The sequence below is a fragment of the Pinus tabuliformis genome, chromosome 2_1, assembly GCF_031772625.1.
Source record: "Pinus tabuliformis cultivar Carrire ecotype Pingquan chromosome 2_1, CPIR1, whole genome shotgun sequence".
Taxonomy (NCBI): Eukaryota; Viridiplantae; Streptophyta; class Pinopsida; order Pinales; family Pinaceae; genus Pinus; species Pinus tabuliformis.
In genome coordinates this window covers 620,394,573-620,411,370 of record NC_142299.1, presented here as the reverse complement: position 1 = coordinate 620,411,370, position 16,798 = coordinate 620,394,573, and the positions used below count along the sequence as shown (strand labels likewise).

Sequence of the window (16,798 nt, the reverse complement as noted above, 5' to 3'; positions counted from 1 at the left end):
TAGCAACTGCCTAATCAACCAACTGCTCTGTTGATGCCCCTTTAGATATAGTAATCGAGCAGGTATAAATAGAAGTGCGAAAAAAGGAAATGGAAAAAAAAGGCATTTGTTACAGGTTGGACAAAAGGAAATGGCAGGTATAAATAGAAGTTTGAAAAAAAGGAAATGGAAAAAAAATGTACATAAAAGGTTAGAAAAAAGGAAATGTATAAAAAGGAAGAAACAAATGTGCAGAAGACACCTGAAGTACCTGGATCATATGAAGGAAGTTTTAGACCTGAAGGAGAGGTTAGGCGTAAACTGAAACAGGTTTTTCAAGAGTGTTATTTTTTGAGTTGCGATTGTAAATTGAAACTGGTTTTTCAAGAGTGTTAATTTTTGAGTTACAATTGTTGTTTTAGGGGGCCAAATTAAATTTATTTTCATTTAAATCAGAGTGAATTCAACTTTGTAAATATGATTGATTTAGTTGAGTTTCGGCTAACATGTTTTATTAAGGATATTGAAGTTAAAATTCTTTTCATTTAAATCACAGTGCATGCAGCCTTGTGAATATGCTTGAGTCGAGTTTTGTATAATATTTTTTATTAAAGATTTTGAAGTTGTGGCTTTTGAGTTTACATGTATATCAATTGTTTTAAGCCTAATCCTGGAATTATAAGAAGAATATTATAATTAAGCAAAGAATTAAATGAAAAATGTTTGTATTTCAACAAATTATTTAATAAAATTCTGAATCCAAACATAAGTAAATTTGAATTGAATGAAAAATGTTTGTATTTCAACAAATTATTTAATAAAATTCTGAAGCCAAACATGAGTTAATTTTAGAGAAACATAGACATAATTTAATACTCCAATATTCTTGGAAATTTGAATCCTCCCATATTCTTGAAAATTCCAAAATTCAAAAGAAAACGTGAATATATTTTAGACCAAACATAGACAGTAAAGCAAAGAATCCTCCCATATTCTTGAAAATTCCAAAATTCAAAAGAAAACGTGAATAAATTTTAGACCAAACATAGACAGTAAAGCAAAGAATCCTCCCATATTCTTGAAAATTCCAAAACTCAAAAGAAAACGTGAATGAATTTTAGACCAAACATAGACAGTAAAGCAAATATCAATCAATTTTAGACAGTAAAGCAAATATGAATAAATTTTAGACTAAACTTAGACAGAAATTTGAAAATTAAACACTAAAAATTCAAGAGAAAACATAAGTAAATTTTAAATCAAACATAAACAGACTTCAGTATTAATTTATAATGCATCAATATTCATGAAAATTCAAAAGAAAATATTGGAAGTTCAAGAACAGACAAACCAACTCTATTCCGCCCTTTCTGGAGAGTGTTCTATTATGAGTTTGTTCTATTCAACCTTGGATACTGGTTCAACTTGGTAAATGGGTTATGGAATGCTTTGACCTCTACTACTTTACTTCTAGGTGCTTCCCCTCGAGAAAATGAAACTATTGGTAGTGCTGCTAAAACTGTTACTCTATCTACATCCTCACTTCTCCTCGAGTAAATGCAATTGCTGGTAGTGCTGCTAAAACTGTTACTCTATCTGCATCTGCACTGGAAAGAGCGTAAAAACCACACCGAAGAACAAGGTTATTTGATGTTCAAAACCAGCGGAAATTACAGAAATTGTCTTCTGAAAGCTACTATGACTAATTAATTGGGGTTATCTGCATCACAAAGAAAAAACTGCACTTGAAGATCGAGTACTAGACCCAACTCTGTTCATCCCCATCCAAAAGCGAAGAATTGTTGTGGGAAGACCCAACCCCAAAAGCGAAGGGAGGAGCCACAAATTGTTGTTTTAGCAGTTGTGGGAAGCTTCATAGATGACAAATGGCTAACATGCCAATAGCCAGTTGTGGTTAACATAGCCTCTTATTCAAATTTTATTATTATTAATATAACTTCGTTATTTCACCTTACATTCGTAGCTCATACACTTGTAAATTTTATCTAACGCCCAATAATATTTATTTTCAATTAATATAATAATATAAAAATTATTTTATGCAAATGCATTTTTTACGGTGTCCTTAGTCATACAGCCAGATCAAATAATTGAGATACGAAAGATTTTAAAGTAAACATTTATGTAAATTGAAAATATCAAATAGATCAAATAATTAAGATAGGGAAAGATTTTAAAGTTCATAGTTCATTTGCATCGGGGCACGTGAAGCGTGCAATAAGACCTCCAATTCACAACTTTGGTTATAAATTTCTTACACCAATATTTGCAGAGATAAACTTTGGTTAAACTTTGATAGTGGATAAATTTTTTTGGTCAAAAGACTGGTTAATGTATGGTCAACGATGGATCCATCGCTATTAGTCCCAGGCAACGACTAATAAGGCATAATTAGCAATATGGTTTCAAGCCAAGAAATATTTAACTTAAGACAACAAAAAAGTTAACTACTAGTCACGAGTAATATTATAATTATGTATCTGGAAAGTAAATATAAACACTCGTAAATACTATATGTTTTATTTTAAACTCTAAAAATAGCTCTCTGTTTATCAAGGTTAGAATTAAAAGAAAAAGAAAAAGCAGGGTTTAGCAAAGTTAGAAGTAAAAAGTTGTGGAAAATAAATATAGATATTTAGTAAAAGGCTGTGGAAAACTAATCTAGATCTATGCACATTATCTCTAAAAATAACCCACAGAGGCAATGTAAAATTAGAAAAGTGAGTAAAAATGGAAAAATGGCAATGTAAAATCAGAAGAGTGAGTAAAAAAGGAAAAATAAATAGCCCATAGAGGCAGTGTAAAATTAGAAGAAGAGTGAGTAAAAGTGGGAAAATAAATAGCCCATTAGATGCATGCACGTTGGAAGTAACCGTGTAAAATTAGAAGTAAGAGTATCACTGGATCCATGCACGTCGGATCTAAAGAAATAAATAGGCAGCGGAAGCATGGTAAATTTAGAAGTAAAAACAACACTGGCAACTGCAAGTGAATGAATGAATCTTTAGAGAAGTGAAAACAACACAGCGTCGACTGCAGTTTGAGGATTAATTGGAAAATATTGTAGTAACAACACAACGTCGAGTGCAGTTTGAGAAGGATTAATTGGAAAATATTGTAGTAAAAAAATTCTAATTACGGTCCATGATCGTCGTTATGCATGTACCTGATCTAAATATAGCAGTGCAAGATTACACATAAATTACAAAATTAAAAATTACACATAAATTAAAAATTCTAATTACACGTAAATTAAAAATTCTAATTACGTTCCATGATCGTCGTCGTTATGCATGTGCATGATCTAAATATAGCAGTGCAAAATTACAAAAGCACCACTGCAAAATTTATTTATCTTTATAAGGACCACATTGAACGCACTTTGAAGATGATACGTGCTTAAGAGTGTGGAAGAACAGATATTAAGTGATTAAGAAGAGAAGAGATGATGATGAGGAAGAATAGATGATGATGAGATTGTTGTTGGCGTTGGTGATGCTCCTTCATGTGGGAGCAGCAGCAGCAGACACAGACGACACAGCCTCAGGGCGATCTTGTTTTGCAGCAATTTACAGTTTCGGAGATTCATTCGCTGATACTGGAAACGCGGACATGGCTTCACCTCCTTACAACCTTCATTTTCGCTCTCTTCCATATGGAAAAACCTTCTTTGGCCTCCCCGCCGGTCGTGCTTCAGATGGACGTCTCGTCATTGACTTTTTGGGTAATAATTACCACCCATCATCCAATTCCATATACATGCCTCTTGGGTGTAAAATATTGCATAGTACTCATGATCACTTGTATATTGTGTATTTTTCAGCCAGTGCACTAGGATTTAATTTCCTCTCCTCTTCTTCTTGTGTATTTTTCAGCCAGTGCACTGGGATTTAATTTCCTCTCCTCTTCTTGTTGTGTATTTTTCAGCCAGTGCACTAGGATTTAATTTCCTGTCCTCTTGTTGTGTATTTTTCAGCCAGTTCGCTAGGATTTAATTTCCTCCGGCCTTCTATTGGACTGATCGACATGGAGCTGGCGGAGAGAAAAAACGGAGTTAACTTTGCCGTTGCGGGTGCCACTGCATTGGACAATTCCTTCTTAAATGACAGACTCATCTTCCCGCAGACACCATTATCTCTAGATACGCAAATCAGATGGTTCCACCAGTTGAAAAATTTCACCTGCAGAGCTAATTTGGGTATAATCATAGTATCATTTCAATTATGTAAAATTTTACTTAGGGTTATGCTTCCAGACGGTTCTAAAATATATATTTGGTCAACAGATTGCCAAGTTCATTTCTCAAGAGCGTTATATGTGATGGGTGGATTCGGTCTCAACGACTATCTAGACTCCACCTTTACGTCCTCGCCATCGGATGAGATAAGGGGCTTTACTCCTCTTATCATAGCCAAGATTCAGAAAGCTATACAGGTAATTGATTTTAATTAAACCCCACTTGATATGTCTTATTTCTTTCTCCATATCAATAACCCTCTCATAACATAATTACGGTTTTCTTTTATTTAGACGATGACATGCGTTGTCGGTTTTCTTTTATTTAGACGATGACATGCATTGCGGTGAATGAGTCGGTTTTCTTTTATTTAGACGATGACATGCGTTGCGGTGAATGAGTTTTTCTTTTTTTGGAAAATTTTTTATATTAAAATGGAATTGGAATTGAGTGCAGGCATTGATAGAAGAAGGAGCCCAGTACATATTTGTCCAAGGAATGCCACCTCTGGGATGTTTGCCCGCCATACTTACTCTAGACCCTTATCCGAGGAACTCCGATTATGATGAAAATGGATGCCTAGCATCATATAACCAACTCTCCCAGGATCATAACACAGCGTTGCAGGAGACACTAGAGCAGCTAAGGATTCAATATCCACACGCCATATTGGTGTATGCGGACTACTATAATATGTTTATGGAAATAATCAAGAACCATGCAGCATACGGTACGTACGGAAATTTTGGATTCGGTTAATAAACTCATATACATTTTGGATTGGATTAGTGTAGTGTAATGACAATGTTGAAATGATGCAGGTTTTACCGCTAATACATTTCAGTCTTGCTGTGGAACTGGAGAACTTTTTAATTTTGATATCATGCATACGTGTGGGACACCAGGAGTGTTAGCATGCTCAAATCCAGAAAGAGCCATCAGTTGGGATGGAATACATTTCACTGAAGCCGCATACAAAATTATTTCACAATTCATCATCAACAAAGCCCAATATACTCAGCCACCTTTCAGTGACATGATGAAAATCTCTGATAATGGCCTTTGTGATGCAGCCAGCCACCAGGGAACCACCTTATGAGAATGTTTTGTAATGGCGGTTTATATGTATTCTGGAGTGAAATATGTCAAATCTCTGGTAATGGCCTTTGTGATGCAGCCACCAGTTAATATTTTGTATTCGCTATTAATATGTATTCTGCATTGAATGTCAAATCTCAATAGGACTTTTGAATTTGAGTCCCTATTTCTTTCATTTGTATTTCAATGGGGGATTTTTTATAATAATAATATTTAATTTGAGTCCCTATTTCTTTCATTTGTATTTCAATGGCGGATTTTTTATAATAATAATATTTTTAATTGTATATTGGTATTCTGAAATAAAAAATTATTATAACGCTTTTAAATTTGAGTTATATTTTTTATTTAAATTATATTATTGTTTAAATTATTATTTATTTTTTATGTTTTTTAATTTGAGTTACATTTTTTTATTTACATTTTGTTATTTTTTGGGATAAAATAAGTTGGTTCTTTGTTAATTTTAAGAATAAAAAAATAATTATTTCAAATCATTACAATGTTATATTACATTAAGAATTGAATATAGTATTTATTGGATTTGGATATCCGTAGATCTAATTATAATAATTATTCCTTCTAGTTAATCAAGTATAAATCAATAAAATTTTGAATACAGTGGTTTATATCTTAGAAATAAAAACTTATATGAAATAGAATCAAAATAAATGTGGTTTAGTTATCATATTATTAGCAAATATTATATTTCATTTTGCCATTGATACTTTAACCACAATCAACCTTAAAAGCTGCTAAATACTCTTTTAAATTAATCCAAAAGAAAGTCATCAATCCAAGGAATCGAACATGTAGACATATCCTCAAGAGTATGCTATCCTTGTTCATATATTAATCATCATTGCAAAGTCAAATGACATCATCTTTCATTTTGTCAACAATTACTAGTTTTCTCTATGGAGATACACCAAGCATGGTCATTCTCAAATAAAGCATATCCTTTAATTGGATGATTAATTCATTATATTCATTATAATTGATTCGTATGGTAAAAGGCCAGCTATATATTTCATTTTAATTTCCCATGTAGTAACTATTATTATACCCTGTATTATAAGGAATATTTATTTAGTTAAATGTATTAAAGTGTATATGGGTACTCTAACTATTTTGTAATGAAAAATAGTATTTCCAAATGAAAAAATATATTTACCCATAAATCTAATGCGATGATCTATATTGTAGCTTAATTAGACAGCTGGATATGTTACAATATGTTATCAAAATGATTTGGATAATATTGGTATGCTAGAGATTGGGTATAGTATACCTCATGATTGTAAATTCAATTATTGATATCATAGTGGTCATCAATGGCCTTTCCCTCTCTTTGTTCCACTTGAATTTAACTTAGGGAAATCCCTAATACAATTGGCTTACAAGGATCGTGCTTTCTAGATGGGAAAACTAGAGGAATTGGCTTACAAGGATCATTTTACAAGTAGCTACTAGTAAACCTCTAGGGGTTTGTAGCCTATCCTCCTCTCCATAAACATGGTCACAATCGAGGGGATTTGAACTTTGGAACTCTCAGTTTTCATAGATTTCACATTATTTTTTATATTTTTAATCTAAGTTATATTGTTTTGAGAAAATTTCTTAATACTTTTTTTTAGATTGAAGAATTAATAATAGAGTTTCAAGCTACCATTAATTAAAAATCGAATACGTAGCTTATTGAAATTAAATTTGAGTGAGAAGAATAACTCATCTGATTGCATTCTATTCCCAAGGTTTACATATTAATACATGGTTTTTTAACCCTTAGTTTTCATCTTCCAAGAGGTCGCTTAGACTTCTATGAATGTCTGAATTCATGCACACCAATCCTATCAGATTAGGCATCCAAAAAACCCCAACCTATTTCCAGTATGGAAGGTATCAACCCTATTGTGGGTGCTAACAATGGAAGTAATTTTGGTGTTAATGGCATAAATAACGTGGGTCCCACCAATGGAAACAATATAGTAATGACCACCACAATGTACACAACTCGGACTTTTCTTTTGTTTATGGCTAGTTTGAACCTCCTTGATTTGAGCCAACCAATAATTGATCCTCTCTTGCATGATTTTGCATGGCATACATGCCAACCAAACTTCTCTAAAATATCCCCAATTTTGAGGGTGATTTTGCATCTTTGTATTTATGGTTATATCTGTAATTTGTGGTGTTCCTGTTTAAATCCAAATCAGTGGATGAGATGCCACATGTCATGTTTTACCACTTCATTAGACTCATTACCATGATGTTGACTGGCACAAACATTTTCTACTTGCTATTTCTTTTTGGTTTATTAGCATAATTTTGATTTGAGGATATAGAATAGAGTCTTGCATTAACTATATGCACAGTTTCAACAAAGTATATCCTTCAAGAAAATCACAACAATTTATCATGTCATTGTCGCAGTTATCTAATCATGATTGCAAACACATAACAAAAGTTATGAAGTTTGCACTCAGCTATAATGTGAATCATCCATTTACATGTTATTAAGTGGAAATGATATCATATAACTTGTTTAGCAAGACCATTGCATAGAATCGCCCCCTAACTAACTAACACCTTTTATTAAGCATGTAATTTGAATAACAACCTAATTGTGAGAACCTTATATCTATGAAAAATAGGCACAAACTCGAAATAAATTAAGCTCCTTAAATTTGATCCTTGGTCATTTCCATCTCTTTAGCCATGGATTTTATAAACCTGTTAAACCCCTTTTCAAATTTGGTCTTTAGCCCTTAATCTTGTCCATTGTTTATAATAATAAAAAATCTTCATTCACAGTATATTTGTATTCAAACATATATAGACGGATATGACTAAATTTGCATTCTTGCACCAAAGCTAGAATACAAATCATGCATTTGTATATCCTTATGCAGATCCTTAATAATAAATGGAAAATTTACCAAGTAACATGTTTACCAAGACCATTAGATGCCAAGTAAAATTTCATTGAGTTTATGTTGAGTATGATATTTAAGTTTACCATTTCCCATATATCATGACATGAAAAACATGCTAGGATATAAATGAATAAATTGTTTGCAAAACATGGTCTTGGAAACTATTACAAGCAGCAATATGTGTAGCTCATAAGGAATTTTGGAAGTACTTTTCCAAGACCATAGAGACATGATCATGTCTATTTTTCAAGTGCAATAGATACAAGCACTAATTTATTAAATACGGATAATTACTTCTAATAATGTAGATCTCCTTTTAACAATTCAATTTTATCATTAAGAAGTTATACTTCGGAAATTCAACCATCAACTCACAAGGACAATAGATATCAGAATGCACAAAGAGAACATATTTACCCTGGGAAAACCGAGCAAAATTTACTTAGATAAATTATTCAATTCAACAAGAGATATTCCTAATATTGCTAGTCAACTATGAGGTCAAACTGACCAACAATGTTATGGTCAAAGCTAGTCAAACAACCCTTTTATCAAGTCAAAATATTTCCCTTCAACTTCAGCCCTCTCGGATCTTCCTAGGCTGAATTTCATCCTCCTAGAATATGCCCAGAAACTCGACCCTGCTACCCAAAATGTTATGCCCAGAATTTTGGACCTACATCCTAGAAGTCCGGCCTGTTACCCAAAAACTTCCTAGAAAGTCACATGTTCAACGTATATAAATCGATAAATGTTCTTGATGTGAATTTGTCCTTATTTTCCTTCTTCATTGTCGTTCTTCTTCGATTGGATGCCCAAAATATTTCTACCTGTGTGAGAAATCGAATCGTGACTTGTGGAGGAGGTTAAGTTCTCTATATATAATGTTTTGTCTCTATGAATGGGTGTCTCTTCACTAGAGCAGACTTGACATTAAGGAGGACCGAATTGAAAAATTTGGAGCCAAAAAATCAGAATTCAAAATTTCTTTCTTGATATCGACATGAACAATGTGTCTTATATTAATTCTTTCAAGGGAAAAAATGACATGAAGAACATATCATAGAACTACATTATATACTTCAAGGGATAAAATATAAATTATAAAGGCCAACCATGGCTACAAGATTCAGCACTCCCTCTTAACTAGGGAGGTATTCGTAATAACTACGCAGATGTTATTTTGTTGACAAAATTCTCTAACAGAAAGCTATAGAAAATCATCATCATTATTCTATTACCATGAATAGGTGAGCAATTTTGACACATGGTAAACCAATAGCATCCACTAATTACCATAATCTGGTCAAACATCTTTGACATGTGGTAAATCAACAACCTCAACCAATTAATAATTCTAGTCAATACCTCTGACCTATGGTATATCCTCACCAAAATCTTGGTTGATACTCTTAACACATGGTACATCATTTAGCATCAACTAGTAACCATAATTCCAGTCTTTTTCGCATATGGTATACAGACTAATCTTGGTTCACCATTATTCGGTTCAATGTCTTTCATGCATGGTAAATCTCCAAAGGCCACATTTTATCTAAGTAATTTAGGGACTTATTTTAACTGATCCTCATGCTCCAGGAATATTCTTCCTAATTTGTGTCAACATACATTACAAAAGAAGAACAATTATCCTCTATTGGACCATTCTCGCCAATTAGGGTCAATATACTTGACATAGGAAGAATGTCGATCCATGATGTTATCTCATGAGCACTCCCTCTCACTGAGACAAACATTCTCAATAAGTCCAAGATTGTCCCTGAAGTATACAAAATACTATCTGGACAAAGGCTTTCTAAGTATATCAATGATATGCTCATTAGTAGAGACATATTAGAGATTCACTTCTCCCTTCTGCACTATGTCATGAATGAATTGACACTTGATCTTGATGTACTTCAAATTGTCATGGAAAATTGGATTATCTATCAACTTAACACAGCTTTGATTGTCACAATATATCACAGTCGGTTCTAGCACCTGATCAAATAGTCTTGTGAGTAACTCCCAAAGCCACACTACTTCACAACTCGCTAGAATGGATGCAATATAATCTGCCTCAGCAGTGTTAAGTGCAATACATTTCTACTTCCTACTCATCCACGAATCATAGAGTATCCCGAGCTAAAGAAACCTTTGGAAGTACTATTTTTGTCTTCAACGCTCCCTGCCCAATCTGCATCTGTATATCCGTACAATTGTATATCACCGTTTGAGACATATGTCAAACCATAATAAATTGTACCATGAAAATTGATGAGGCTCAAAAATAGGTGCATCATAAGGGTCATAAGATATATTATTAGGGTAATAAAGATAGCAGGACTTTCTTTATTACAGATTTGGCACAAATAAAACATTGGTATATATGCAAGTGTGAGCTATATAGATGATAAATGGAATCTTGAGTTATAATTTGGTGGGTTAGCTTCTTGTCTGCAAGTGTATTTGGTAGCTAGATGGTTGATTGCAAGATAATGTAGTTCCTTATCTACAAGTAGTGTAGCTCTTATATTTTCATGAATTGATTCAATAACATTTACAAGTTGAAGTTCAAAAAGAATTTTCCTTTTGATCATTAAAGGTAGGTTCTAAGTTGCACCTTCATTAGTTATTTTTCCTTCTAATTCAGTAGGAAGAATGGTCTTGGAGAACTATTGATCAAATTTCCTAATTGAGGGTGGCATGAGTAGAATCCCATCTACTGTGTATATAGCATTCTCACCTCGAAGTGTGTACGAACCTTCGGTTGATAAATAGAGTTGAGGAGCCCTTGGGAGTTGCAGAACTCTTGGTGCAATACCAGGTCTCACCACTTTCTTGCGTCATTGTCGGGGAGGTGTCTAGGTAGATGTTATATATGCTTCAACATTGTTTTATGTTTTACATACAGTTTTGAAAAAGCAACATAAAAACAAAAGAGAAAAATTCCTTTCATACCTCGTAGGAATAGAGATACCCAAGGAAAATTCTTACCGAACACCCCCACCCCCTCAAGTAGTCAACCTTCACTCTTCTCCGGTGACTGCGAGCTTCCCTCTCTGACTCTAGGGGTGTTAGAAGACCCTCTAGGTGAGAAACCTGAGATATTTGAAGAACCTATTCGGGAAGGAGAAGTACCCACTTCACCTACCCAAACCATGGCTGGAAATAGGAACAATGATTTTTTTCCCTATCATAGAGACTAGTGGAGAGGCTAGAATGGAGAATATCGGCCCTAATTCCATTCCACACTTTCATGGATTAGCCTCTAAGGATCTTGATACCTTTATGTTTAAATTTGTCGTTACCTGTAGGACCTATGACTATGCCTCTAATGACCAGAAGTTGAATTTATTCCCATCTACCCTTAAGGATGCAGCCTTGGGCTGGTTTATGGGTCTGCCTGGGGATAACGCCACTACCTAGGCTCAAATTCAACAAGCTTTTAATGACAAGTGTAGGGACTACTGTAGGTCCAAATAAACCAAGGAATAAATATTTAGAATGACTCTTGGACATGATGAATCCTTGGAAGACTATGAGGAGAGATTTCAACTCAGTTATAGGAGGGCCAGATGCACCCTTGATCCTGAATCACTCAAGCTAGTTCTTCTTTGAGGGATTAGGGAGGACATGCTGGAAAACATCAACATGTTGTCTCGGGCAGATATCTATCATTTATCCTATGACGGCATCAAAGCATTGTTCAAAATTCCCTCTAGGGCCAATAGAAAGAAGGGTAGGGCTAGTCAAGGCTTGATCAATTCCTCCCCTTCCACAACATCCATCAAGAATGAGATTAGGAACATGTTGGAAGACTTTAAAAGTGAAATTTATGTGCCTTTTCTTTGCAAATGGATACCATGCAAATGAAGAGGAAACCAAAGGAAGCAGAGAGAGCCCTAGTTATTTTATGCCCTAAATGAACTAAAAGGAAACCCAGAAATGAATGCCCATTACATGTTGTACAGGTCTGCTCAATCTGTGAGGAGAACCATGCCACAGATAAATACCCTTATTTTATTTGTTTAAAAGTTGTATACGAAGGGGCGGAAGGTGGGGCTGAGCAACTCTGCTTTATAAATCAAAGGAGGCCTCAAGGACCTCGTCCATACCAGCAAGGCATGCAAGGTGCATCTTACTCTTAATACCATCCCTACCAGAATGCACCCTTTCCACCATAGTACTATTCCCCTCATCCATCACGTTCCACACCTCCTCCTTGGCTTGATGCCCCTCAATATCCTCCCCAACATGTCAATTAACCATTTCAGCCATATGTTTCCCAACCTCCTAAATGGAATAACCCATCACATGGGTGGAGGCCTCAACTTAACCAACCTCCTACTTTACTGCTTCACCTCCACCTCAACCACAAATCACTCATCCCGCTCCAACCAAGCAACCTCAGATGCATGCTCAACCTAATCTGAACCCGAATAATGAGCAAGCACAACAAGTCTACATTGGAGAGACATCTTACTGTTCCTATGCTATGGAGATCTAAGAAATCAACCTTAGGTCCAAAAGGGAACTTGAAGATAACCAACCTCCATCTCCACCTTAAGAACTTGAAGAGGAAAAGGAAGAGAGTATCCCTAAAGTAAATCCACCTCCTTTTCCGTAGAGATCGATCCATCCCAGCTAGCACCCCCCAGAAGAGACTGAACTTATGGGAGGACACAAGAAATGGAAGATCCCAACCAATGCATAAGAAATGGCTAAGATCTAGCAAAGATCGGCAGCTAACAGAAAAATAAATAAATAGATCCAATAGATCAGAAAAAACAAGAAGATCAATGCCTAGTACAAGTCAAAAACCCTCTCCCAATGAAGGACAGAAAATCTAAAGAAATCAAGCAAAATAAAATGAATTTGTACCAGTTCTAGCTATTAAATAGAGAGCTCAGACAGATCGAGGATAGAAAGAAAAACTTTTGAAGACAAAAATTGGTCTTTCGAGGCTAGAAGCTCGGTCGCACACAGAAGACAGGATAAATTTGGTTGGTCGCTAGGGTTCAATTATTGTATAAGTTTCCTAACTTCTCAAGCCCTAGGTGCCTAGATACACAAGTGGGTCAAGTTGATCTCCTTGGGAATGGAAAAGACTAGAAACCTTTTTCACAATTACTTTAGTACTTTTTCATGATTGAAACTACTTTAGTACCTTCCTAATTTATTTTTCATTGCAAGGACAACATGTTCCATTAGTTGGGAGGAGTGGGAGGGGGAACATGGGGTAATTCTCCTGACTATTACATTGCTAATCTTCTAATCACTTCACCCTCATAATCAACTATATCTTCCATAATCTCTAGCACACTAAGGTCCATTATGACACAACACTCTAGAGGTCACTAAATTTTATTTTTGGCATTGATACCTTATTTGGAAATTACTAACCCTCATCTTCCTCATTACATGAATGTTGTCAATGTTTCCATTATTACTATTATTGTTTGATACTGCTATTGGTGTTCATAGCATATTGCTACCACTATTTAATATGATACATCAATCTTTTGCACAATGGGAAGTTCAACTATCCAACATGAACCTGTCACCTTCAAACAACTTTGGGGCAACCCTGAAGTGTGTCAAATTTTTCAAGATGGAGGGTGGATAATCTATAGGGTTTCACCTATAAGTTTTTCCTATTTACAACTATAGCGTGGGGACTCAAAATTAGAGTAATAGAGGAAATCCTTGCCCACGTTATAGGGATAACTTGAATCAATGAGCTTTAGAATCAACTGCTTATTACTGGGAGAAATTGCCAAAGATGATGGTAGGGGAGTTGAAAGAGGTATTATGTTTACTTTATGTCTAATTAATTATTTCCACAAGTTTTGAGCTCTATGCTGATAACTTTAGATTTAAAATAATAAACTACATAATAAAAGATTTCGAAATAGTTTAGGAGGATATTCTAATTAAATATCTATGATTGGGAGGTGAAACTTAACGCACAGATCAAACTTGCTCACTTCCATTTATACAACATAAAATTGTAAAATCATTAAATGTAATGCACCATATAAAAATATTTAAGAAAGAGAGTTGTTAAAATAGGTGATTTCATTGTCAACATTGTTTTGAGCACTATGCTGATAACTTTAGATTTAAAATAATAAATTACATAATAAAAGATTTCGAAATAGTTTAAGAGGATATCCTAATTAAATATCTATGATTGGGAGGTGAAACTTAACGCACAGATCAAACTTTCTCACTTCCATTTATACAACATAAAATTGTAAAATCATTAAATGTAATGCACCATATAAAAATATTTAAGAAAGAGAGTTGTTAAAATAGGTGATTTCATTGTCAACATTCGTCTTTATTTGCATCGCATCGATTTATATACTCTAAGTCATCCTTTGATAGTTGTTAAAAATCTTACATCAATGAAGTCATTCAATGAAAATTTCCTTCGACATTCCCAGAATGCATAGAATGTGATCTATAGATATAAGTTCAATATCATCACTCATTCTACGATATTTTCCAAAATCTATTAATTCCAAATATTTTATAATATTTCTAAACGTATATTGTTAACAAGGAGCCACTGCCGTGGCGATAGTCCCTGCCGGGTCTGCAAGGACAACACAAATGGATTGTATACTGTCCGATTTGAAATGAAACTGAAATAGTTCACCTAGAGTGTCAAATCGATGGTGATGTGCGGAATTTAATATGCAATTGGGTTTTATTCGAAACCTATGGATTTTGTTTTAGTTAGACCTACTGATTAGCTGAAACAGATTTCAATATTTATTGACATATTTTGAATATTATGGTGAGAAAATTTTGATGTCTTATTCTTCAGTGCATATGTCTTAGTCACACATATGTGTATTTTTAATATTTTTCCCAAACCTATAAATATATATTTAAAATAAAATAAAAGCATATAATAAAAGCATATAAATTTATATAATAAAAGCTTTATATATCAAGCTTAGTGCATTGGGAGATCTCTTCCATGGTTTCAGTGCATATGTCTTAGTCACACATATGTGTATTTTTAATATTTTTCCCAAACGTATAAATATATATTTAAAATAAAATAAAATTATATAATAAAAGCATATAAAATTATATAATAAAAGCTTTATATATCAAGCTTAGTGCATTGGGAGATCTCTTCCATGGTTTTATTGGAATGCTAGGGAAAAGTTTCCTACTTTTTAGGCACAATGAAAAATAATGGTTTTGTTTTTGTTTTTGTTTTTTTTTTAATAAAAGTTTATATATATTTATGTGAACAAAATATTTTGTTTAATTTTCTTTTATCTTTATTAAGATTAAATAATATAATGATTAAATAATATAATGGTTAAAATGGATATATAATTTTATTTTATCTTTATTAACATTAAATAATATAATAGTTAAAATAGATGCATGCTACTACACATAAAAATATAAATATTTTTAAGACTTAATTCAGATTTAAAAACTAGCAAAGATGTTCACCAGCTAAACTATAAGACATTTTTCATTATTCATAATGCAGTGCAGTGTTTTGAAGAAAAGAGTAGTGTTTTTATTGATTTTGCAATTATGTAATTGATCTGGATATTTTTAACTTGGGAATTCTTAAATCTTTTACAATATTTTTAAGTTAGAAATTCTTAAATTTTTTACATTATTTGTACAAGTTTTTGATATTAAATATTAATTCTTTACATCATCCATTTTTTAGGAAACAACATATTACAATTTATTATGTTCAAACTTCAATAAAACCAATAACATCATAAAATATAAAAGATTTTACACTAAAAAAATTATATATACTTAATCTTTCAATGAATTTCAATATATTTGACTATATTATATGTAACACAAAAAAATGTATAATTATGCATTTCATTTTTACTAAATAAGTGGAGTAATAAAGTTTATAGTATATATATATATATATATATATATATATATAATATTTGATTTAAATTACTTTAATTTTTAATGTAAATAAAATTTCAAAATATTTATATAATTATATATATAATTTAAAAGAAAAAAACTATAATAATTAACGAACTGTAATTAGAATCCAATACTCTCCAATTTCCCTAATAAAACAAAAACAAAAATAACAATAATAAAAATATTTAAAAATTCACGAAATCATAAAAATAATATTTTATATTGAAAAATATATATTTTTATAAGTAATCCCAATGCACTGTGCGATTACATTAACCAATGGGGAATCCCAAGGACATTGGTCCTCTACTTATTAGTATATTTCTACCATTCATGAACAATGCGTTCACGGCATGAGGATGAATTGATATAATCACGTCACTTGTTTTCAGTATTTACTAAGATACTTTGAATATTATGAGAGGGTTATTTTAATATAAAATCAATGTATATAAATGAATTTTATAAAAATGTTCCAAGTCAGCATTGATTTTTGAATTCTTGAACTTATTGGAATGGTCTATTAAATGGAGCCACTATCTTGGATTATAACCCCCCAACATATCACACCACGGATATCTTG

At 32.9% G+C, this 16,798-nt stretch overlaps 1 protein-coding gene across 1 annotated transcript; it reads left to right on the top strand.

Moving 5' to 3' along the window:
• The first annotated feature begins 3,468 nt into the window (after positions 1-3,468).
• On the top strand, positions 3,469-5,336 carry LOC149202061 (acetylajmalan esterase 1-like). Its single transcript, XM_089401469.1, has 5 exons — positions 3,469-3,724; positions 3,977-4,198; positions 4,286-4,434; positions 4,694-4,967; positions 5,059-5,336. Exons 1-5 carry the CDS (start codon positions 3,469-3,471, stop codon positions 5,334-5,336), a joined length of 1,179 nt encoding a protein of 392 aa, XP_089257595.1.
• Positions 5,337-16,798: the final 11,462 nt, after the last annotated feature.

Excerpts from the sequence above, each read along its gene's own strand:
- LOC149202061 (XM_089401469.1), top strand. The coding sequence starts at position 3,469 with ATGATGAGATTGTTGTTGGCGTTGGTGATGCTCCTTCATGTGGGAGCA. Across the intron at positions 4,435-4,693 it reads AGATTCAGAAAGCTATACAG|GCATTGATAGAAGAAGGAGC; the intron begins GTAATTGATTTT and ends AATTGAGTGCAG. Across the intron at positions 4,968-5,058 it reads CAAGAACCATGCAGCATACG|GTTTTACCGCTAATACATTT; the intron begins GTACGTACGGAA and ends GAAATGATGCAG.